Source organism: Centrocercus urophasianus, unplaced genomic scaffold, assembly GCF_019232065.1.
Source record: "Centrocercus urophasianus isolate 14NV4802_14NV808 unplaced genomic scaffold, USGS_Curo_1.0 seq_11, whole genome shotgun sequence".
In the NCBI taxonomy this organism is placed as follows: domain Eukaryota; kingdom Metazoa; phylum Chordata; class Aves; order Galliformes; family Phasianidae; genus Centrocercus; species Centrocercus urophasianus.
This window is the reverse complement of record NW_024884253.1, coordinates 12,588-36,707: the sequence shown is the minus strand read 5'-3', so window position 1 is coordinate 36,707 and position 24,120 is coordinate 12,588. Positions and strand designations below refer to the sequence as shown.

The 24,120-nt window shown below is 49.4% G+C and overlaps 2 protein-coding genes across 7 annotated transcripts; both read right to left on the bottom strand.

Annotated features, from left to right (window-relative positions):
- Positions 1-554: 554 nt before the first annotated feature.
- NAPRT (nicotinate phosphoribosyltransferase) lies at positions 555-6,031 on the bottom strand. Its single transcript, XM_042809073.1, has 13 exons — positions 5,666-6,031; positions 4,477-4,604; positions 4,313-4,395; positions 3,939-4,069; positions 3,756-3,871; positions 3,352-3,545; positions 3,128-3,268; positions 2,850-2,934; positions 2,526-2,606; positions 2,114-2,216; positions 1,845-2,002; positions 1,219-1,326; positions 555-1,102 (listed from the first exon to the last, which is right to left on the bottom strand). The coding sequence occupies exons 1-13, from the start codon at positions 5,850-5,852 to the stop codon at positions 1,043-1,045; spliced, it is 1,575 nt and encodes a 524-aa protein (XP_042665007.1). The 5' UTR covers positions 5,853-6,031; the 3' UTR covers positions 555-1,042.
- A 1,408-nt stretch (positions 6,032-7,439) lies between these two features.
- Positions 7,440-23,959, bottom strand: EEF1D (eukaryotic translation elongation factor 1 delta). Of its 6 annotated transcripts, XM_042809075.1 has the most exons (10): positions 23,898-23,952; positions 22,298-22,326; positions 16,800-16,926; positions 15,130-15,201; positions 10,838-10,903; positions 9,680-9,764; positions 9,466-9,566; positions 8,484-8,735; positions 7,943-8,137; positions 7,440-7,531 (listed from the first exon to the last, which is right to left on the bottom strand). In XM_042809075.1, exons 3-10 carry the CDS (start codon positions 16,920-16,922, stop codon positions 7,493-7,495), a joined length of 933 nt encoding a protein of 310 aa, XP_042665009.1. In that variant the 5' UTR covers positions 16,923-16,926; positions 22,298-22,326; positions 23,898-23,952; the 3' UTR covers positions 7,440-7,492. The 6 variants fall into 6 exon arrangements, with proteins under 6 accessions (XP_042665009.1, XP_042665008.1, XP_042665010.1 ...); XM_042809074.1 differs by lacking the exon at positions 22,298-22,326 and having other exon boundaries at positions 23,898-23,959; XM_042809076.1 differs by lacking the exon at positions 22,298-22,326 and having other exon boundaries at positions 10,838-10,900; positions 23,898-23,959.
- Positions 23,960-24,120: the final 161 nt, after the last annotated feature.

The window sequence follows — 24,120 nt, the reverse complement described above, 5'->3', positions numbered from 1 at the left end:
ATTCCAAGGAACTTGAGATCTGATGGTTGATTCCGTGGGCTCTCCTTTGTGGCCGTGGAGAGGTGGTGATGGGATGGAGCATGCTGCTGTCTCACTGTCTTGCCTGTTTAATGTCACTCTGTTGTAGAGTTGTAAGAACTCAAGGCAGTCTCTTCTCAGGAGTACTGTGGACAAAGTTTAATAGCAAGAAATGTTTTCTTCTCTCTGAAAGTGATGAGATACAGTGCCTTACAACCCTAGCAGCAGCGCCATCCTCTTGGCTGTTTTTTCAAGTGGGACACGATCAGACTTGATTGTATTTTGCTTTTTTTTTTTTTTTTTTTTTTTTGCCATGAACAAGCATTGCAAAGATCTAAAAATAGAGAAAGAAAAAACACACACAAAAAAATCCACCACCATAAATACACCATTTCTTATCCAGACTTTTGCTGGGAATGGGTGCAGCAATGGTGGGGCTCAGTTTTTGGCTGTACAATTCCAAAGCTCGGCAAAAAGGATTTAAAAATACCTCTGTATTACAAACCTGAACAGGATTAGAGAAGAACACACACAGCTCAGAAAGGCACGTGATTTATTCTTTGACATTTTTATCCGTTCCACGCAATGTTTCTGGATGGTATTTGATTAAAAACTTCCACTTGTTGCTGCTGGCCCACAGGTGACTCCCAGTGACATTCCAAAGGCTTTGGTGCTAGAATTAGGTGTAGGATGCCACAAAATGGGGACGTGGGCTGCTGCTGAGTGTTGATGATGGGTGACATCGGTCCTGTCATCACTGAAGGCACAGGGCTGGCAGGGCCACCGAGGTCAGCAAGGAAGAAAACTCGTTGCCCCCACAGCAACGCAGTAGACACCTCCCAGCTCTGTCTGCCCCATTCTTTCGTCCACAGCTTTGCAGTGAGGCAGCTCTTGCAGTTCCTGCAGAGTTCTCGGAGCAGCACTGCAGAGCAGCAGAACCACTAGAACCATCCCAATTAATCACCTGGTCTTCCAAAGAGCAGAAGTGCTGGTCTCAGTGCTGGGGGGTGATTTGGGGTACCCCTCACTGGCTAGCGTGCTGCAGCTCTTCAAGGAGGAGGTGCAGCTTCTCTGTCATTGCCACCTGGGGAAGGAGCAAAAGGGGACAGTGAGTGTGGCTCCATGGGGTCACTGTAGGTCTGTGGGGGCAGGAGGATTGGAATGAGACCAGGATCGTGCCTGGTAAGGGGGAAAACATACCAGGTAGGGCTGGGGGTCACGGAGCTGGCGGTGCACAGGGCTGAGCAGGTTGAGGGATGCTTGTGCATGGCTCCGTACCTCTTGCAAGCTGGGCAGCTCCTCATACACCTGTGGGATGGAGGCATCATAGCATCCGTACACAGTGCCAACGCCTCAAGATTGGACAGCACAGGGATGCAGGACAATGAGATGGTGGCTGTGGTGGCACCACCTCAGCTTTTCTAACATCACAGGGACAGGGATTCCGCTTGAGGACACCGCCCTGCCTAGGCCTTCACTCAACGAGGGAAGGACACCTCATTAGCAGTGAGAAACACTGCCAGGCTGTCCCTATATAAGACATTTGCTCAGTGGAGCAGCAGAATGAAGGACAGTTTCTTGCATATAGAGTATCTTGAGCTTTGTGCTGCAAAACTCCCATGGGACAGACCAAGAAAATCCACCTTCATAAGACAAAATTTCATCCCTCTGCTGGCAAACAGGATTTGCCATGGAGATATCCCATCTGCAGGGGCACTGTGCCTTGCCAGCATTGCTGAAGGACTCCTCTCACAGACCCACCACCACCACCCTGAGCACCTTTTGACCCAAGCCCATCATGGGGAGAGAGGAGAGCTGCCTCTGACCTGTCCATCTCTCAAGTACATGCGATGGAGGGGCTCCACAGCACACGGCCTGACCTTGGTGGCCTCTCCCCTCCTCCCTAGGATGTGGACCACCAACTCCTGCCCCGCACTAGGTGAGGGCTCATTCTCCAGGGCCATGAGGTCCATGAAGGGATGACCTGTAGGGATGAAGAGTCAGGTTGCCAGCGGGTGACACCAGTGACAGGAGTACTGAGCAGGAAGAAGAGCAGGTCAACGAGGTAGGAGTTTCCTAACTCAGTGGAGCTCACCAGCAGCATCGTAGAGCCGATATATTGCCTTAATCCCTGGGATAGTCATCTTCTCTTCCTCCTCTGTGAACTTCAGGCACGGGGAGCCATTAACCTCCACCAGCTGTGGAAAAGGAAGTGATGGGGATGTACACCTTATTTTTTCATATAAACACCATCCCCGGAGGTTTGCAAGAAAAGGGTAGATGTGGCATTTAGGGACACGGTTAGTGGACAAGGCGGTGAAGGTTCAACAGCTGAACTTGATCTTAGAGGTCTTTCCCAAACTTCTATGACTCTATTCCAGCTCACACTGCTGCAGGAGACTGTGCAGAGCTGTGGTCTGATGCAAAATAACTGAGTAAATCATTAAAAAAAACCCCACAAGCTCAAATCATCCCCAAGCCAAGTGGGGCAGAGCTGCTGCTCCTACCTTGTAAACACAGCCCAGTGATGGCTGTAGGGGACACGTCACCAGGTTTGTCCCCACGCCAACCATGTCAATCTCACTCCCCTGGTGTAACAGAGAAGACAACGAGCATCAACAGCTGCTTTTTTTTTTCCAAGCTCATGCTAAAACCAGAGCCAGGGAGCAGGTCAGGGGCTGCTAGGCCCCAAAGTGCCTCCTGGTCTCCATATGTCCATCCTGCCCACACATTCCAGGTGGAAACTTTTTTCTTTTCCCACCTGGGAAAGGCTGAGTCACAGGAAAGTGACTGTCACATCTGTCCCTCAAATGCTCCAGCCCCAACCTCACCTCTCGGATGAAGTCCTCCAGGCTCTGTTCGCTGATGTCGTTGCTCACGGCTATGGGGATGCTCCCAAACCAAGGCACCTGGAAGCTGGAAAGGAAGAAAAAAGAGCAGAAGAATGAGCAGGAAGGCAGTCCCAGGTTTGGGGGCTCTGAGAGCCAGCGAGCACCCCACAGGGCAGCGAGGGCTCCCACTCTAACAGCCACAGAGGCAGGACACGCAAAGATGTGGGTACCCGGGGAGGAGAAGCAGGGGATGCTCTCCGGATGTCTGCACGACTCACTGAGCACCGCAGGCTCGGAGCACCCTCCGGGTGTCCTTGGACTGCTGGATGAGGTCCCCGCTATCCAGGCGCACCCCGATGGCGCGGTACCCTAACTGGTGTAGGGCCAGTGCTACAGCGCAGAAATTGGGCAGACCGCTCCTGACAGGGGCAGGGAGAAGAATTAGCGTTCGTGTCCTGCACCAGGTGACAGTGAAAGATGGGGACACAGCAAAAAAGGCAACCTCATGACGCAGTAAGTGTCCAGCAGCCCCTGGAAATCCTGTGGAAAGGCGATGGCGTAGGACACGAAGGCGGCCAGCTCACCGCGGTTGGGTTTGTCACTGGGGGTCCCCAGCAGCTCACACACACGCTGCAGCCATGACTCAGCCAGGGATGGGAGATCCATGGGCTCCCCACCTTCCAGCGGTGACAGGACCTGCTCGGAGATATCAGTGATGACACTGAACCAATCACGCTGACTTCAGTGGGTGAAATGAGTTCTAATGCAGGTCTCGTGCACCCCGTACCATGTGCATCCCCTTTTCCCTTCCAGCAGCTATGGGGATGGCTAAGCCATATCTGGGATGTCCCATCCCCATGGTCATATCGGGGGTGTCCCATCCCTGTCCCATCTGCAAGCACTCACTCTGGGCTGCACCTCCTCCAGCGACCTGAAGGACATGATGAAGGAATGGGCGACGGTGCCACGCACTGGGATGCCATAGAGCTTGCCTGCCAGGACGTTGCTGGTGTAGTCAAAGCCTGGAAGGAGGGATGAGGGGTGACAACATGACAACAACACAGCATGGATATGTGGGGCAGCACTCACCTCCAATATAGGAATACTTGGAGGCAGAAAGTCCACCATCCGGACCCTGGGCGCGACGTAGACCCAACTCCATCAGCTTCATCTCTGGGCCAGCAAGAAGGCGGAATCGAGCGGCGTTGGTGGCCACCAGGCTGGAAGGGCCAAATCACACCAAGTCATGTTGGTGACAAATGGGACTATCATTTGCTTGGGGACCACCACAACTCAGTCACAGCCAAGATACAGGGCCAAAAGTTGGTACAGCATTGGGAATGATAAAGGGGACCCTGGTTTGTTTGGCGAACAACTCCACTTGGTCACAGGGACAACAGCTGGTCCAGTAGAGACGGACACATCGCCCTGTAGAACCCCAAAAAGGTTGTAGGGTCCTCTACCTGGCATAGCTGACCAAGCACAGCAAGGTGGTCTCCAGCAGTTGCACCACCAGCAGCGGTCCCTTCACCTGTAGAAGCGGGACCTGCGGGGACAGCATGGTGACATCCCCACAACCACACACACCAGAGATGGGGACATGGGGACGCTCGGCCACGTGTCGCACCCTGGAGAAGACAATGGAACCTTCAGGCACGGATGTGACGGTCACCTCAGAGGCATCCACGGTGCTGAGGTAATCAAAGAAAGCATCCTCCGTCGTGCTGGGCAGCACCGAGCGCAAGTAGGCGATGTCTGCAGGGATGTCAGCTCGTGTCCCTGTCCCTTGTAAGGCATCATCCCTCCAAGGGACTTCCATCAGGTCCCCAAGCTCCTCTGGGGGAACCCCACGTGCCACCAAGGGGTCTCCTGGTCCCTCTGAGGGATGTCCCTTTCTCCATCAGATCCCCCTAAGGGACATTTCCATGTCCCCTACCTCCCTTTGAGAACTCAGTTCTCCCTCAGAGAAGTCCTCGTGTCCCACAAATCTTCCTGAGGAATGTCCTTGTCCCTCTAAGAGATGCCCCCATGACCCATCTGAGGACTCACATCCCTCTGATGGCACATCTCTGTCTCCCACCCCAGGCTCCCATCCATTAGGACTTCTGAGGGACATCGTGATGCCCCATGGTCCTCCAGAGGGATGTCCCCACGTTGTCTAGTTTCCTTTGAGGACTCAGATCCCTCTGAGTCCCCTGTCTCTCCAAGAGCCATCCTCCTGTCCCCATGATCCCTCTGAGGACTCCAGACCTTCTGAGGGATGTCCCTGTGCTCCCTCCAAATTCCTCTGAGGAGTTCCCTGTCCCTCTAAGGGACATACCAGCGTCACCACCCCAGCCCCCTCTCTCTCAAGCCCCTCTGAAACACACCCCTGTCCCCCACCATGTTCCTTTGAGAGATGTCCCCGTGTCCCCTGGGTCCTACTGAAGTCTAAAGGGATGTCCCCATGTCACCTAGATCCCTTGGGGGACTCTGGTGTCCCTCCGAGGAATGTCCCTGTCCCTCGAGTCCCCCCCCAAAGGGCTGCCCACAGGTCTCTCTGTTGAGTCCCCTGTCCCATCTGAGGACTCAGATCCATCTGAGAGATGTCCCTGCTCCCTTTGAGGAACCCCCCCCTCCGTCCTTCTAAAGGCCGTCCCTATGCCCCCAGATCCCTCCAAAGCACACCCGAGGGATCTCCCCGTGTCCTAAGGACGAGTCTCCAGGGATATCCCCACGTCCCATCCGAGGACTCGCGATGTCCCCTTCCCCAATCCAAGTCTCCCTAAGGGATGTCCCCGCGTCCCCCCCCCTTCCCTCCCCCCACAACGACCCACCCGCAGCCGAGAAGCGAAGAGCCCCGAGGCTGCGCAGAGCCTGGCCCAGCCCCGCTCCCACAGCGAAGGCGGCACCGAAAGGTTCCCGACGGAAGAAGAGCTCGGCGGCCGCGGGGTCCCGGTGCCTCCCCGTCCGCCACAACGCGTACGCCATCGTCAGGTGGTACAGATCGGCCAGAGGAGCCATCGGCGGAGCGGGGCGGGGAAGAAGAGCGGGGCAGCATGGGAGCGAGGCGGGGATGCGGGGACGTGGGGACACCTGGTGGGAGGACGGGGAATGCGGTGGCGTGGGGACTTGAGTCGGGGATAAAGGCTCGGAGGGGGGGATGTTTGTGGGATAAGGGAGCAATTGGTGGCGTAGGGGGGACGTGGTGCATTGTGGGAGCGGGGCATTTGGGGATGGGGGCACTCAGTGGTTTGGGGGGGGGACATAGGGGGCACTCAGTGGTTTGGGGGGGGGACATAGGGGACACTTGGTGTGGCTTGGGAGGGGACATGGAGGGCACTTGGTGGCTTCAGTGGGGGACAGGAGACACTTGGGGCTGGAGAAACAGGGATACAGGGCACTCAGTGGGGGCATGGAGGGGTACAGGGGGCATTTTGTTGCTTGCAGGGACAGGTGGTGACAGACAGGGGATGCAGTTGGTGGGTTGGAAAGGGATATTGGGGTATTTGGCTTCGGGAGGTACACAGAGAGGAGGTGGTGGCCTGGGGGAGGACAGGAACATGGGGAAATGGGGACAGGGGAGCACCTGGGGGCTTAGGGGACCTAGTGGTGGGCACAGGGTGGCTTTGCATGACAGAGAAACATGGGAGATTGGGCATTTGGTGGCTTGAAGAAAGGGAAACATTACTTCTGTTTTTAAGGGAGAAAGACTCGGGGAACTACAAGCTGGTGAGCCTCACTTCTGAGCCTGGAAAGATCATGGAGCAGATACTGCTAGAAGCTACACTAAAGCAAATACAAGATCAAGGAGTGATCTGAGACAGCCAGCATCGCTTCACCAAAGGCAGACCTTGCCTGACCAACCTGGTGGCTTTCTATGATGGAGTGAGAGCCGTGGATGTCATTACAGAAAGGACATGGAGCTCTTGAAGCAGGTCCAGAGGAGGTCCACTAAGATGAGCAGAGGGTTGGAGCACCTCTCCTATGAGGAAAGGTTGAGGGGACTGGGGTTGTTTAGCTTGGAGAAGAGAAGGCTCCATGTGGACCTCACTGTGGCCTTCTGCTACTGAAGGAGGTAACACAAGGCAGTGGGGACACAGGGCATAGCAGCAGACACAGCACATGGGCACAGAGGGCACAGAAGGATGTAGGAGACAGTGGATGGCAACACATGGATGACTAGGGACAGCAGGATGTAAGAGATAATGTCACATCACAGGGCAGGCACAGAGCACTGCAGTGCCAGTTTTCCTAGCTGGGTGGAGCTGTCACTGCTGCAGCTCCATCTGTACTCACAGTGCAGCCACGCAGTGCTTCCCACTTGCTGGGTGTTGGCAGCTGGACCTTGGACTCTGGCACTGTGACACCCCATGAAGTGTCCTCTCCTTGCCATAGGCCAGACTAAGCACAGGCCTGGTTCCTCACAAACCAAAGGACCTGCAGAAGTGACCTGCTAAGGGTATCACAAGCAGCAACCTGGAAACACAGGTATCCTCTTGTCGAGGTCTTCCCTTTTATCAAGAGAACAAAACAGGGGAAATACCCTGACATCTTACAACGTATCACTCTGGGGAAGTCACACTTAACAGAGAAAACCATCATCCAATCTGCACTCCTTGATCTTTTTATTAGTTACAGTATCACAGAGAATAGGTTTGCTTCTAGATCTTGTTGAAAGCAGCAATGTCAACACTTTGCACCTGCAACACAACAAAAGCAGCAACGAGAAGTCACTGAGGTGTTTTCAGAAAGGAAGGATTCACACGGGGGGAATTCTTCACAGCATGCACTAGTTCTGCTCAAAACAGACTGAGCATTGCACAGGTCTGAGGCCAGCTCCCCAGCCGCCCTCAGGGGACATAACAGGACACTGGTGTTAGCTATTGCATCAATCTTTGGGTAGCTCCTTCAGGTCAGCCCTTTTACCCTCCCATTTCCATGGCAGTGGAGACAGAATGGGGATGGAGGCACCTCCAGCATTAACCACCAGGGTTAAAACTCATGCAATGCCACACCAGAGCTGCCCAGGTTGAGCATAAAAGCAGGAGTTGCTCCAAATGGGCTGGATGAGGAGCAGAAAGACTGCAAAATGGCTCAAGAAAAATACTTACATAGTCCTCAAACTTGGTGATCTCCTCCTCCAGGATGTCTGTCCCGACTTTATCATCCTCTACTACACACTGGATTTGGAGTTTCTTAATGCCATAACCTACTGGGACCAGTTTAGATGCTCCCCACACGAGCCCATCCATTTGGACAGACCGCACACACTCCTCCATCTTCGCCATGTCAGTCTCATCATCCCACTGCAAGGGCAAGAGAGAAGGTATTAAATGTTTTCCTTGAGGTCACATGAGAATGACAGAAAAAAAGTGACAGAAACATAGGAGTTGGAGGAGACTTCCTGAGATCACCACGTGCAATCCCACTGCTAATGGATTTTTCCTGCACACCCTTCAGATATGAGGGGGAATTCTTCTTACATCAACACATCTGCTTTGGAACAACACAAAGGCTGCAATATCCCACCTGCAATCTCCCACCTCACTCTGAACCCTTGCATGTTTCCAAACAGGTCAAACCTTCAACTCAGATGCACAAATGAGATGATTTGCAGCTTCACTCAGGAGCTCTCCCACTTCACCTACTCACCGGCTTCACGTCCAGAAGGATGGAAGATTTGGCAATCAGACCTGGTTTCTTGGCCTTCTTTTCTGCATACTGACGCAGTCTCTCCTCCCGCACTTTGGCAGCCTCTTGATCTTCCTCTTCGTCATCGCTGCCAAAAAGGTTGATGTCGTCATCATCATCATCTTCCTCTGCAGCAGCTGGCTCAGCTTTCTTTGCAGGTGAAGCAGATGGCAGCTCTACTTTCTTGGAGGGAACACCGAATGGCTCCACTTTCTTCATGAGGGCGACGTGCAGTCAAGTAAGGAAAATGGGGAGAAGAGTTCACATTGCTACAGACAGTAAAGCACAGCCCACAGGGTGTGAAGAATTAGCCACCAGCCATGAACATAGGACACATAGGACACTGGACCAGGAAGACCTTTGAATTTGCCTATCATAGCCATGTTACAATTCACAGAGTAAAAACAGTCCAGAGCTGATCCTTTTCCTAAGGGCTCAGAGGTTCAGAATATCCAGAACACGAGGAGGAGAGCAGCTGAGAACCTGGCCTTACAGAACAGCCTTGCTGGATGCTCCAATGCCATAATTTACCTAGAGACCATGCATTGCCCTGAAGACCCCTGGAGGTGAACAGCTTGTCATCTTCCACTCAGGTGGGAAACACACCCTTTCCCCAGGATGCTGCAGGTCTACAGATTTACAAGCAAATTCCTACCAAAAGATTTACTGCAATTTATTTTCTCCCTCAACAAGAGAAGCAGTACAGCTCCTAATTTAAGGCACTAGCAACTGAACACCTTCCTTAAGCATGAGCTTCCTTCTTTGCCTTCAGGTATATTTCCTTCAGCATAAACTGGTTTGGGAAAGATAAGGCAGTTGCCAAAACTGATGGAAAAGCTGTACCAATCTCATCCTGACTATATCTCCATTCCCAGCACCCAGACAAACCTCAGAAGCAACCTGGCACTTTGTGACAATAAAGCAGCACTTTGCTGGGACTCACCTGGGTTGGTGGAACAGGTGAGGGTTGATGGGAGGTAGATTTTTCCAGAGCATTTAGGCGACTTTCCAGCTTGAAAATGGCCTTCTGGAGATCTGCAACAACTGCAAGAAGAGGGTGGTGTGGGGAAAAAACAGCTTGAAGACTGTGCATCAGCTCTAAAGTTAAGTCAAGCTACCCCGACCAGACTGCTTGTATGATAGAAAGTTCTACTTACCATTGTGAAGGTTTTGATTTTCTACCTCCAGGTGAGAGATTCTGGAAAGAAGTTCATTTTGGTCACCAGAACTCGTGCTTGCACTCTGCAACAAGGAAAATGGAAATGAAACAAATCTGTTCACCTACTCCCAAGCTCAGTAGTTCAGTGAAAACAAAGCAGAGTCAAACATTTGGGGAAAAAAAAATAAATTAAGAACTATGCTAAAAACATGGACACGAAAGCTTCAAAGAAAATAAGCTGGCTCTACATAATGAAGCATGAAACATCAACAAGTTTCATCTGGCAGCGATGAGCAAAGGATGAAGTCATTCCTTGCAGTCTCAGACCATCACTAAACAACACAGAACACGATGGAAGTTATCACACTAAGTCCCTTCTCTGGGGCAGCTGCCTCCTCTTACAGCTGAGCTGAGGCACAGAGCACAGAAATGACCTGTTAACATCACACAGCAAAGCCCCTGTGAAAGGCTGCAAAGAGATCTCAGCATTTCTACGCTCCCACCTTCCCCAGTCCGGCCCTCAGTTCCTCTCAAAGCAACTTAAACTTTACTTGAGCACACCCTGAGGGAGCAACTACGCCGATTCAGCTTCAAAAGCATTCAGTTTAAAAGCAAAAAGGGCTTATCTGTAACTTAAGATCATCTCAAAGAAAAAGAAAATACAGTCATTCATGCTTGAAGTGCCTTCTATAACTAAATACAACAGTGAAAGTTTATATTCTTCCAAGTGCACTCTGCATATAATAATGCTGTTTTCAGTCATGGCTGACAAGCAGTCACTTAAGATTTAAGAGAGAGGAAAACAAGGAAATGGAAAGCAGGTGTGGGAGATGCTGAGCCCTGGGAGAGCAGGGCTCTTTTATGGGACATACAGAGCAGTGGGAGATGCTCTGACATTCCTGCTCAGAGACCTTTCCCCACACACCCCAAAGGGGCAGAGACCAGAGGTCAAAACCACCACGAAATCCATCTTTGAAGGCAATAAAGGCTCAGGGATGGAATTGCAGATCTGCAGCTCCTAAATGCTGTGCTACTAAGACCCTGTTGGGTGAGCTACAACAGTATGCCAAAAGAGAAATGCTCCTCGTTGAAATGTCTGCACTGCAGCCTCTTCCTGCATCACACAACCAGCTCCATTCACGCTGAGAGGACTTACAGTTGAGCGGCCTGACTGCCTCTTTTGACGGGCAGGAGCTTCTTTACTACGTGGACCTGTCTTCTGCTGGAAAGGGCAAAAAGTTTGGGGGATGTTTGGTTCAACAAAGAAAACGGAAAAGCATTTCACTCATGCTGGAGGAGTGCAGGAAGCAGATCCACATGCTGGCAAAGTGGTCAAACGACGAGTCAGCATCAAACCAACTCCACACCAAACAAAGCCTGCATTAAAACAGCCGCCTGGGAGCTCTGCTCTTTGTGCTACGCATCTCAGTGCCTGCAGGAAGTCACACAGCAGAGGGGCAGAGTGAAGAGCACAGCCTTTGTCACTTCCCCACCTGTGAGGTCAGGGATGCATGCAATACTGCAGCACACGCCGTGGCCTCCGCTAACTCTGCCCATGCGCGGTGTGAGACCCTACAGGCAGAAACACAAAGCTACAAGGCTCCTAGCAGGTCTCCAATTACCACTGATGACCTTATCTTAGAGAGGAGAAAGGCAACACAACACCATTCCACACCCAACAACTCAATGGTGTTGGTTTCCACCCTTGCACTGCTAGCCACAGTGGGCTCACCATATCAGATGAACCATAGATTTATGCACCAAAGGCAAACATTGAATTGCAAATGGGCTCATTATCTGACCTCTTCCTGTTTTAAATGCATCGTCCACAGTGCAACTTAATGCAAGGGCCAAGGTCTAAGTTAACTCAATGAGAAGGCTGAAATCTGGCAGGAGTCACACCCATCCCCACCCCAAAAAAGCACTTTTACTCATGATCATCACACATACAGGAGCTGCCACCTGCAAGGAGAGCTGCAGCAGAACCTTCACCCCCCTGACAGCAGCCTGTTGATTCAGCACAGCAATGCAGCTTTTGGCAGTTTGAAGCTCTCATGACGTTTCTGAGACAAACACTGCAGCATTTGAGTGGGCTCTGTGCTTACCAAGAAAGGATGGAGCTGTGGCTTGCAGTAAGAGGGCTTTGAAACCAGACCGTGTGACAACACTGAGCCAAGATCCCAATTCTGGAAGGTGGTCATGTCCTACTTCAATAAGCTATGAAAATGGTCCCACAGGAATCTGTGGGCTGCCCCCTGAGTTGAGGATATCAAGGACTCTAAAACGAATTTTAAGAACCAGAGACAAGAGCAGTAATGAAGAAGAAAAGCTGGCAGAGGTTACACTTCTTCATTATCAGCTGAAAGACAAATTTATGTCTGGACTTTAACAGCTCAGAGCTCTTTCTCTGCTAACAGACACAGATGGAAAAGCTGGCACTTTCCTCCAAGAAGGATTTGGAGGTATCAGCTTTTTCCCTTCATGTGTAAACCAGTTGCAAAGCACAGCATGCAGCTTTTACCAACTGTGTTTCAGACAGGATAACACGTAGGCCCTCCAGTTTGTTTCCAAAGCACTCAGTGCTTCATACAAAAACCAAACCTATTCCTTGCATGCAGAGGTGCATGCACCTCTCTCCAGGTCAGCCTGCCCGAGCTTGGGAAATACAGGTTTGGCCATATACCAAACTGAAAAAAAACCAAACATAATCATGTTTGGTAACTAGAAGATGCTTTCACCTGCATTAGGCCAGCAGGATGAATCTTAGTTGGTTTCTGAACGTGACCTCAGAGAACTTATGCAATATCAAGAGGTGTGTGCAAAGCTTTGAAACAAACCCAGGAGCTGCACAAATACAGGGGGGGTTTATAACAGAACAAAACAGGGCACAGCAGAAAGAACTTCAGAATCCAGCACCCATTCATGAAAGCCCCATGGGAAGGTTTAGGAAACAGGAGCTCAGCCACCAGCACTGCTGGACTTGCTGATGATGCTGGACAAGTCATTCCTTTCCATGCCTCCTGACCCCATCTGTAAGATCTCACCACCACCAGCTGCAGCACATGTTGAAAACATGGCCTGGGGAAGCATTAGTGATGTAGCAGATGTCAGTTGGAGTGATTGCTGAAAGCAGGGATGACCATGCAATGCAGGGTGAAAGGTATGTGCAAACAAATGTTTCTGGCATCAGAGTTCTGTGCTTTCCTTCAGGAGGTACAAAAGCAGCACCCAAACCCTTCCACAGCGCTCCATCACACACTGCAGAACTGAATTTCAGGCTTGCTCTATGGGATGCCCTGTCCAGGATTAAAAAAATAACCCTTCAGAAACAAAAGCTGATGGTCCTGGCTCATTTCTCAAATGCTCAGTCCTTCTAACCCAACACGTGGAAGCAGAAGACTCAACTGTGGCTTACTGCTGTATGTCCCAGGGCCAGGGTATGGCCATGGGTTGAAAAACCTAAGAAAGAAGCTCTGTGGGATGATCAAAATAAGAGACAATCTGTAAAATGAGATCAAGGAGGAGACCACTGGCCATGTGCTTGGCTTTCCCAAGACACTGCACACTCTGGGAGCAGATTGGGGCACAGAGTGCTTTCCCTAATGCGCGTATGTAGAACAGTGCTTTTCCTTCAAGCCTGGAAAATTCAAGCCTGCATTTTGCAACAACCCAGATTCCAATTTTGAGATGCTGTGGCTCAAGCCTGGCCTTAAATCCTCAAAGTTTTCTTTGCAGGAAACAAAGAACAGTTTTTGATATTCAACACTGAACTCCTGTTGGTGTTCAAAGTACTTTGTATTCACAGCACTGTTCTGGCTTTGGTCTGGTGCTTTGCCAGTTCTCCTAGCCTTCCCTATGACAGGACTTGGCTAACCCAAGCTGACACACTTCTCACTAAGCAGGAGGCAAAGGCCAGGACAAGAAGCTCCTCAGGCTGTGCCCAGTCTCTGGCAAACCACAGTCCATTCTGTGAGATGAGAACACACCTGCAGGGCAAACCCAGCAGCACTGCCATTTGATTTCTATTTAGGTTTCCTGGCTCCACTCACCACATCCAGGCTCTGGCTCCTGCAGGCTGCAGGTTTTGGAGGAAATTGATGTTAGATCTTGCTGGATTTGAGAAGGTCTTAAAACGCTTTATTTGCAACAAGCTTTCCAGCCTTGGTGGAGATGGAATGGGGGTTCACTCCCCCACCTATTTGCCTCACTGAAGTCCAAGCTAAAAGGCTTAGACAGGGGCTGATAATTTCTACCGACCGCCCTGAGTATTATTTTCCCTGCTTCCCTGAGCTGTTAGTTGAAATACTGATGCTCAAGTCAGAAATTAGCATTAAAATGCTTCTAAGCACTTCCTTCCTCTTTCATAAGACCTCCCAACTTCCCAGTGATTCCAATGCTGGGCTCAGAACCATCAAATCCAACCACAGCAAAGCTCACCCTTTCTCAGCAGCCTTGCTATCAATACACCCCACTGCTCCTGCATCCAAGTTTCCACGTAGCACTTGGATCACTCACACAAGCAGTTGCAGAAGCTGCTTTTGTAATGTCAGCTTCCACAGGAACAGTAGGATCACCATGGGAAAAGCAATTAGCCTAACTCTTTTGTATTCACCCCAAATACACAGCTTCTTACTGCTTGTGTTAAGGAGGAACACAAAACATTCCCCTGGGAAAGTACTCAATCCCCTCTTAGATGTAGAAATAACTGCCAAGAAGGAATTATGAGGCCAAACCAATACAGATAAAGGATGGATATCCTCAGATGGAAGACATGCTCAAGTATGCAGAGGCCAGAAATCATATTCTACCTTTCCTGACTTCTTCTCTTCGCCCATAAAACTAAGTCACTTTTCAATTTAAACTACCAGCTTCTTGCTGAAAGCACTGATTACAACAGTGCTGCCTATTGCGTCCTATCAGCACAAAAAAAAAAAACCTCCAGAAATCATTATTCTGAACGTTTATGGGATGGTCCAGCTTGAATTCCCAAGATGCAGCAGATAGAAGACACCATTTTTTTGCACATACCCTAAACTGAAAGCAAAACAGGAAAGAGAAGGTGGCAGCTCAGTGTACCCCGAGGGACCGATCCTGCTGGCAGCTCAGTGCTTTGCTGCCCAGCAAGGCTGTTTTAGCAGTGAATTGTTAAGTGTTGTGGGAGCAAACTCGAAAAAACCCATCAGGAGAAAAAGTAAAGAAATGCAGCTGAATAATTTTTTGTTCAATCCCAAATGCAGTTAGTTAAGGTCACTTAAAGGCTGGTAGCAACGGTGCTCCTGGTAAGATTGTGCCATGCTGGTGATACACAGCGCTGCACACCTTACGCGTCTCCTCTGACTTAAAACTAAGAAGCCACACCATCTATGAAGTGTTCACAGCAGAGTTCTGCACCACAGCTAAAAAAATAATGGTTGCAGGTAGCCAGCTGGTGAGAGCTCGGGTACTCACTCCGGCCAGCGATTTCTGGATATTCTCCCTGGCTCTGGCAATGTCGCGGAGGATCGTGCTGGCTCCGTTCTCCTGCAAACAGTGCAGAAAGAACCAAGATTTTCTTTTAAAAAGAAAATAGGAAACATGGGAAATTGGTCAGGGAGGTTTAAGAACAACAACAACAAAAAAAAAAAAGGTAAGTATACGGGGAGGGTTCCTTCTAACGATTCAGAATGCGTTACTGAATTAGCTGCAAGGATTGGTTCTTCATCAAGCAGCACGCATCAGACACTGGTCACAACAGACCACGTGTTCAGAGATCACCCAGTGAAGGGCTTTCCAATTTCTGTTCTTACCCTGCACAGTTTGCAGGCAGAGGGCTGTCACCTCTCTGCTCCTAAGAGATCTACCATTAGGCAGCCCTTTTTCTTCTTCAATATTACCTGTCACTTCTTGCCTGAATGCAATGGCAACTCCAACTAAAGCCTTGTACCCAGCAAGGTAAATCCCAGGGTACAGCCACATACAGTAGCTTGTTCCCCTTATCTTCCTGCTGACTTGATGGGGAAGATTTCCCCTCCTATGAGGGGAATGGATCATTTTCCATGATCCACTGACTCCTCATCTCTTCTAGACTGTAACCCTACGAGCAAGATCTGTGACATGAAACTGCCCACAAGCCTCTGTTATACAGCTCAGACATGCACCAGCCTGAATTCAGGTGGGTATCCACTAGGAGGCTGCAGACAGGTTTAAACGACCACTGATCTTTATCCTTAGCACAGAAGTGGATGCAAGAACACTACACCATCTCCATTCAGAGCCTTCACATCATCTCTCGGAGCCAAAACCTCCTTACATGGCACAAAATAAACTGTTCTCCTCCCCCTTTCTGCTCCACCCAAAGACCTCTTTAATTTTTGGGCAAGTATCCCCAATGCCGTGCCACCACTATCCTAGCACAGGCAGCAGGAACAGAGAGAGCATGCCTACAAATTACTACTGAAGCAAGAAGCTTCCCCTAGAACCCCTGCAGGACAGCCACGTGAATCACTAAGCAGCTTTCCACATCACCAACTAAGTGCATAAGCAGTTGTCAGCTTTTTCACATTGCAAGAAGAGGTTATAGTAGCTCTGTGCCTTAAAAGGCAATAGTTTGGGACTAAGAATTGTGTGAACTGTTTTCGTTCAGGTGTGTGCTGCAGCAGCACCACGCTCCCATTCCACCTGCTCCCCCCACCTCAGCGCTGTGATGCAGTTTTCCTGCGTCACAGGATGCAGTATTGCAAGGGGTACAAAGAGAGGAATGCATTCCGTGGTTAATTTGGAGACATGGCACCTTCACAGAATCATAAAGGTTGGCAAAGACCTCTGAGATCATTTAATCCAACCTTTCTTTAAACATCAAGCATCATATATATCCAATATAAGCCTTTCCAAGACAAGCTTAGTAGCTCCAAAACCACAGCAAAACAGCACCTTCACAAGGGCACCTCATCTCCCAGCACACTGCCTGTGCTGGACAAGTTCTGGTGCACAAACAACAGACAAAGACAAGGTGGGGTGGGCTTAGCGAGCCTCTCACACTTGGAAAAAAAGCAACAGTGAGTGGAAACAATGCAGAACACATGCAGGTGGACACAGTGTCCTTCTGCATTAAGGCTCCAGCACATCTGAGAGCACATTACCTGCTGGTGTGAAGAGCTGCCGGCCGGCCCGTTCACCTGCTGCTCGTAGTACCTTCTCTCAGCATCATCATACTTAAACTTCTCAAACCAGATCTTCTCATCCAAAAGGAAGTCAACTGCCATTTTTCTGCAGAGGGAGGAGAGGGAAAAAAAAAACAACAAGTGAGTTTCTAGAAGCGTTTCAGGTGAGAATCTTGCAATGGGGTTGCGAGAGCAGTGCTGTCTACCCCATAGGGCTGTGAATGTAGCTTTCTGCTGAGCAGATCCCCCTCTGGTGGGAAGCCTTAAGTAAACAGGATCCTATTAGGAAAGCAGGGTAGGCTAATCAGCCACCCAAGGGCACGGGGAGGGCACAATAAATCAGCTGATCTGTACCACCTTCCAGCAAAGAGCCTCCCAAGGAGGATTTTCTAGATCATGTTCAACACAATGAAATCCACCACTAAGATGCCCTTTGCATGAGACAGATAGAGAGTAATACTCTTAAAGCTGAAAGCAGAGACAGCAGAATCAAGCCACAACTCTGTCAGGCATCTCCTGATCTTACAGGTCACGAATTTCAACAAATTGCAGTTTTCCTTTAACAAAGCTCTGAACTGATGGCTGCCTTAGCATACGCCTCATCCGGCCACTTCACTGCATGCAGAAACCCAGCTGCTGCAAGGACAAAGCATCACAACAAAAATCACACCACGACCAGGTTCTACCCACTCAGTACTGAGAAAGCAAATCACCCCCTAACCCAATGCATGCCCCAACCCAACACATCCCCTTCCTCATCAGCTTTCCAACAAACATTTCCAATGAAGCCAACAGCGTTTTGGAAAACATTCATCCTCCTCACCCACCCATTCCAAAGACACCAGTATGGGTTAACCTGCATTGAAACCATTCCCACTTGCTCAGGATGTGAACTAACTAGTTCTGGCCAACTAAAACTGTCCCATACAGAACAGACACACTCTGAAGCTTGTCTATAAACACCAATCCATACCAGCTGATGTAATCTTCATCTGACAACTTTTCCAACAAATACTAGCTCTGGAATCTCCTTTTCCCCCCTCCCCCCAGATGCATCAGTCTCTACCTTAGCACTGCCAAATGATGTTAAAGCAGCAGACTTCAGCCAAGCCCTATGTCATTACAGCAAATTTTGGGGTTCAGGCAGTCACATGGAAAAGCACAGATTTAACAGAGCACAGCATTGTACTGCATCTTATCCAAGACTTAAAAATGAACGCTTTTATAAATCAATTCAAGGACAGAAAATGCTTATCTACAATTCACAACAGAGTTCATCTATAATGAGAAGCTCTTCCTGACCAACCACACCTGGGCACCACATAAGCCGGAATCCAGCTAGCTTGCAAACCAAATGGTTTAACACATCACTAAAGCAACTTATTCCCCTCTCTGAAGGGGTTTCCCTACTCCCCATCCCACAAACAACCCAAGAGCAGCCTCTCCCTACAGCACAACACACACTCAGTCCCGGGGACACCAAAGGATGCTCATCTTCTACACACGCAAACTCCTCCAGCTCAATCCTGACTCAACTTTGCACGTGTGTTACCCCCAGAATAAACTTCTCCTACTTCTTTTCTGGTGCAGGTATACTCGGAGCCTCAGCATCTGGCTGGGATTTCACCACTGTGGGTTGTGGCATCCCCGTGCTCTCTTTTGCTCCTGACATTTTCAGAGCTTCAGCCGCGTAGTAGCGCGACTCGGCGCTGTCGTACGTCATCTTTTGGAGCCACACACGCTCACTGTCCTCATGCAGGAAAAAGGAGGTGGGTGGAGGCTGCTGAGAGCTGCTGATGAGCTCCATGTGTTCAGCACCTGCTTGCTTCCCAACCTCCTGCTGGTTCTCTGCGGCTCGGGGGGAGCCTGGAGAGTGATGATCAAACATGTTCTCGTAGAAGCTTTTCTCAGCGCCGTCGTAGAGAGGTTTCTCCAACCACACCTCTGACACGAGAGCTTGCAAGCTGGAAGCCTGAGGTTTACCGTTGACTGTGGGCTCTGCGGAGCGAGGCGAGCTGCTAACGAGGGGAGCAGAATTAACAACATCAGGAGCTAAGCTGGGCGTAGCAGGCGTAGGCAGCGCTGTCACATAGCCTTCATCCGGCGTCCCCAGACCGACCTTCCCACCATCTGAGCACACAGAGGGGATGGCGAGGATGTTTGGAGGAACAAAGAACTGAGACCTTTCAAGGAACGCCTTCTCAGCCTTGTCAAAGTCAAACTTGTTGACCCAGATGCCCTGAACGACATGGTGGCACGCGCTCAGGTTGCCGTGGGAGCAGGACAGGGCTGCTGGAAGCATCCATGGCTCGGGAGCATCTTGGACAGCTTCTGATTCAGGCAGCTCAGTCTCTGCTGCCTCCTGGTATTGACAATCCACTAATCTTTGCCTATACAAGCTCTCAGCATGATCATACAAAGGTTTGTCAAACCACACACTGTCAGCTAATAAACCACTCAAAACAGAGTCTACCTGGGAGACCATGTTTTTGGGTTTGGGGGAACGTTTCCTCTTCCTTTGTTTCTTGCCATTTTTGCCTTTCTTCAGGTCTCCCTTGAGTTCACCTTCAATGGAATCATCATTGCAGACCCCATTGACAGCCTCCAGCTCCACGCACTCCTCTGGGACCACGGTGGCCAACATGGCTTCTCTTTCATAATGCAGTCTCTCCGCTTCATCGTATTTGTGCTTGTCTACCCACACCTTTTCTATGGGGCAGAGAGGCTTCCTGGTCCTCATCTTCCAAAGAGTGGCAGCATTAAAAGATAAGCACAACAATGTAGTTGCAGCAAGACTCAATCAAGCAAGGGCATGCATTAGATTTTAGTACTTTTAATTTCTACAAGTGCCAAAAACCATTATTATTCACCTTAAAGAGCCTAAGCCTTTAATTAAATTCCTTTTAATTACAAATTGTACCTCAACGAGGCCAAACTGCCTTCATTTTTCCATGATAGTAGCTTAGCCCTTAATTATCCATCAGGTATGATCAAGCAGGCACTGATCTGGGAAGATATGCTTAAAAAAAAAAGAAGGATGCTCTAATTCTCAAGTATCCTTAGAGGTCATTGCTTACACTCATTTGTGTTCTGCTCCTGAAAAGCCAGGAGAGGGAGCTGATAGCACAACTTTGGTTCAAAACCCCCCAGGGACCAGCAATGAAAAGCAACCGAGAGCTGGAGATTGTGAATTAAGCTTATCCAAAAAAAATCTACTGAAGCAAAGCTGTTTTCTTCCCCAACATGATTTACTAGGGGAAAAAATAAGCTGTTTAAAACAGCAAAGCACTGCAGTGTTCTACTTAAATCTCCCTTAAAACAATCTTTACATGAGCTCCAATTAGCCAGAACTTGCAGTTAAAGCATGAAGGCAAAACGTTTGGGTTTTTTTCTATTGTTTTAGATCAATAAGGACTCCTAAACAGAACATCAGGGTTCTGCATTTGTCTGTCATGCTGTCTGGCTACACATTCATTCAAGTCATCCCAGGGAAAAACAAAAAAAAAACACAAACAAGTGAATAAAGCCTTCAAGATCCTTTACTGGGAACACCTCAATAACCCAAAGCAGGTGTTACCATAGTCTAAAGCCATACACTCCCAAGAGAAATCTGAAAGTTGTGCAACAATCTGTCTAGAAATCCACCAGCAAAGCTACAGACCAGCGCCTTCGTGCCCCATTTCCCACAAGTGCCAAACCATAGGACAGCTGCAGAGTACTTACTGTTTTAGTTCCTGCGACAGCAATAAGGAAAAATATAAAGTTTAAGAGACGTGGCCACGTTTCAGAGATTCAGCAAGGACACGGCCAACAGCTCATTAACTCCCCCCTTCAAATTGCACAGCACAGATCATTAAACTTATGGCTGATTAACTCTCCAGAGCCATGCACCCTTCCCAGGATAGCCACTCTGTTATCTTTAATATTAAAGGACAAAAACCACAGTGATGTTGACAAATAAGAACAGGGAAAGCATCGTTTCTGCTCTGCATTCACCAGTCCTTCCAGCAAAAAGGTAAATACAAAGGCTTTGACTACAGAACAGTGGTTTTAACTACACAAACCACCACATCTGCTGGTGCAGATCTCTGCTTCAGACCTTTAATTCCAGATCAGAGCCCCTCCAGCTCTCCCAACACGCATTATTCTTCAGTTCTGCACAACCTACCAGGTGTTCTACAAAGCTAATGATATTCTCAATACTTATCAGTGCCAAGCAATCGAATGCTCTCAAGTAACTCAGCCCATTGCTTAGCTGTCCCATAAGCTTACAAGAAAAATATCTATAAGACAACCTCTAATTTTTATCTGCTGCTTCAGTGCCTTGGTTCTGGTATTTGTCATCACAATTCCTGGGTATTTTAAGCCAGAACAAATCCGTGCAGTGCTTCCATTGCTGCAGGTCAATGCCTAAAGTTACTGCTGCTCTGTAAATCCAACGTAAGCTTTGGACTTCAGCTATTTGGCTGCATTATCCCCTGAAATCTAGCTACTTTTTAAGAAGCCCATAAAACCAAAGCACACCACACAGTATCCTAGGCTTGCCGCCAAAAAAAAGTTAATTCCATTCTGTTCAGTGGTTGACAGAATCCATTCCCTTCTCCTCTGTCCAGGAAAACACTACATTTCTCTTAACTTGAGAGCCTGTAAAATAAATATATCCATCTCCTTCCCCAGAGTCAGCTTATAAAGATGTTAACAGCAGCTTCCCAGCTGCAATTTGCATTAGATCTTGCAGAATTTCCTGCACTGGAGCTGAAATGTCATTTAAATCTCACCTACTGTGCCAGGCTGAACACAGCTCTCCCAGAAATTAAGCCACACCGAGCTGTTAAAGTGTTTCCCACAGTCTTGAAAAGTCTCTTTAAACGAGCACAAGCAACAAATCTCACCCAACTCTGATTTCTGGAGGGGAGTGACAGCTGCTTTCTGCAAGTCATAAGCAAGGGAGTAAGATTACAAACAGTTCAGCTCCCTGGCAAACAGAGATGGCATTAAAAATAAGTGTCAGGTGGCAGCAGGAGGACAGGGACACAGAGCAGCTTGCTGTAAGACACCTCTGTGCTCCCCAGGGACAAAGAGATGTAGGAGAAACACCAAGGACTACAGATGAACACGATTTCCGCAGGCCAAGGAAAAGAAACTGTCTAGTATTGATGTTTTGTTGGTTTAATTCCCTGAATCGACCCTGTCCTGCATGAGAAGAGCAGCACAAAGCAGCAGGAGAGGAACCACATCCATCAGGTCACTGTGCTACATCAAGTAGCTCCACACCAACCTTTATCCAGGGAAACAACAGTGGCACCCAACCTCTACCACCTAAAACTCTTTGCTCTCAGCCACAACACTGCTGACTACCAATGAAAACACAACGGAGAGCACGGGAAATCAGCAGCAGGGAGTGACAGAAGTGGTCACCTTCACACAGAACAGCAAATTGAAAGCAAGCAAGGAAGAATAGGAAAAAAAAAGCATACCTGCAAGGTCAGAGAGAAAGAGGGCACACCTGAAAAAGGAGAAAAAAGAATTACAGCCATACAGCCAAGCAAAGGCACTTTCTCCTCCATACAAGACATCATTAGAGTTGATTCGAAAACATCAGTGATTTAGATGTGAAAGAACCAGTTTCCATGGGTTTTAGTGGGGCAGAAGGAGTGACACACAGCAGCAGCCTCAGCAGCTTGAGTTATCTCTGCAATGCTCTGCAAACCCCAAGAGAGGATGTCAGCAGCTTCAGCCCTGTCTTGCTGCCAAAAACAAAGCTCTGGAATCGGTACCTCCTGAGTCAGCTATCAGAGAAAGAAAAGGAAAAGCAGCAATACAGGCATTAAGAATATTAGAGGGGTTGGGAAAAGCAGCACAGGGAGAGGGTAAAGCAAGGATGAGCTGATGCCAGGTGCTGGAATGAGTGAAGGGACACACAGGCAGAGCCCAAACACAGCAGAGCTGAATGCAGAGCACGACCCATGCCAAGCACTGCCCATTAATGGAGAGAGGATGATGTAGGAATTCAATGCTGCACGATTCCCAGCTCCAAACCATGAATGGGTAAGGAGAAAGCCCTGCACGGAGCGGGAAGATAAGCCTCAGGTAAATGGGTGCTCTTACACCCATCTTCCTACAACCTGAGACCCCACAGTCTCCCATTCCTTAAACCTGAGATAGGAGACAACAACAGGCAACAGAGGTTTCCCCACATCCTTTTGGGAAAGGTGATGGGGGTCTCAGAGATAACCAAGGACATCATAAATGACACAGAGCCTCCCCGCATCCTCTTTTTTTGGGGTGGGAATGTAGGAATATAAGTGATTTAAACCCCCCCACAGTTCCCTTTTTGGGGGGATGGGAGGGCATAAATGACCTAAACTTCACTCCTATCCCCGTTTCTGGGGGGGACATGGGGTATAAATGACCTAAACTCCCCTCCTATCCCCCTTTTTGGAGGGATACGGGGTTATGAATGATCTAAAGCCCCCTTCCATCCCCCTATTTTGGGGGATATGGGGTTATAAATGACCTAAAGCCTCCTTCCATCCCCCTTTTTTGAGGGATACAGTGGTTTAAGTGACCAAAAGCCTCCTCCTAACCTCCTTTTTGGGGGGATAAGGGGTATAACTGACCCAAAGCCCCTTCCTATTCTCTTTATGGGGGGTATACAAAGGTATAAATGACAAAAGCCCCTTCCTATCTTCTTTCTGGGGGGTGCATGGGAGTATAAGTGTCTTCCCCACCCCCAATCTCTCTTTCCCCCGAAGCCCCAATGAGATGGGAGCCCGAAATCCCCTTTCCTTAAACCTGGGACAAGGAGAGGGGCCCTAAAAGATAACACAGCCTCACGTTTGGCGCACATAACGTTGTGAATGACCTGAAGGCACTCCTCCATAAGAAGAAAAGCGGCCTCACAGATTTGGGGAGGGCACGCGTTACTCCTTATGCCTTCCAGCCCCTAAAGAACAAGCGGGGAGACCGTCCCAGCCCCTAACCCCACACCTCCCACCCGTCTGAGGGGACAAGGAACGAAGGGACCACAGGGAGAGCCCTCAACGATGAAGAGGAAGCCGAACGGAGATCACTCACCGGCAGCGCTGAGGCCCCACACCGCCCCGCTCGGCCTCCGCGGGGCAAAAGGAGAGCAGCGTTTCGCGCGCGGGGCATTGTGGGAGCGGAGCGGACCACTCGAGGCGGCAGCGCGGGTGGGGGGGGATAAAAAAAATAACGCGTACTTTTCGACGTTGAAAAGCGGTGAGAGAGAATCACACCTTGTTCGATAGATTTAAGAATCCGCGTAAAGAGCGCGGGG

Excerpts from the sequence above, each read along its gene's own strand:
- NAPRT (XM_042809073.1), bottom strand. The coding sequence starts at position 5,852 with ATGGCTCCTCTGGCCGATCTGTACCACCTGACGATGGCGTACGCGTTG. Across the intron at positions 4,396-4,476 it reads GTTCCATTGTCTTCTCCAGG|GTCCCGCTTCTACAGGTGAA; the intron begins GTGCGACACGTG and ends CTGTCCCCGCAG. Across the intron at positions 3,546-3,755 it reads TGGAGGAGGTGCAGCCCAGA|GTCCTGTCACCGCTGGAAGG; the intron begins GTGAGTGCTTGC and ends ATCTCCGAGCAG.
- EEF1D (XM_042809074.1), bottom strand. The coding sequence starts at position 16,922 with ATGGCAGTTGACTTCCTTTTGGATGAGAAGATCTGGTTTGAGAAGTTT. Across the intron at positions 15,202-16,799 it reads GCAGCTCTTCACACCAGCAG|GAGAACGGAGCCAGCACGAT; the intron begins GTAATGTGCTCT and ends CACTGTTTGCAG. Across the intron at positions 9,765-10,837 it reads GGCAGTCAGGCCGCTCAACT|AGTGCAAGCACGAGTTCTGG; the intron begins GTAAGTCCTCTC and ends TCCTTGTTGCAG.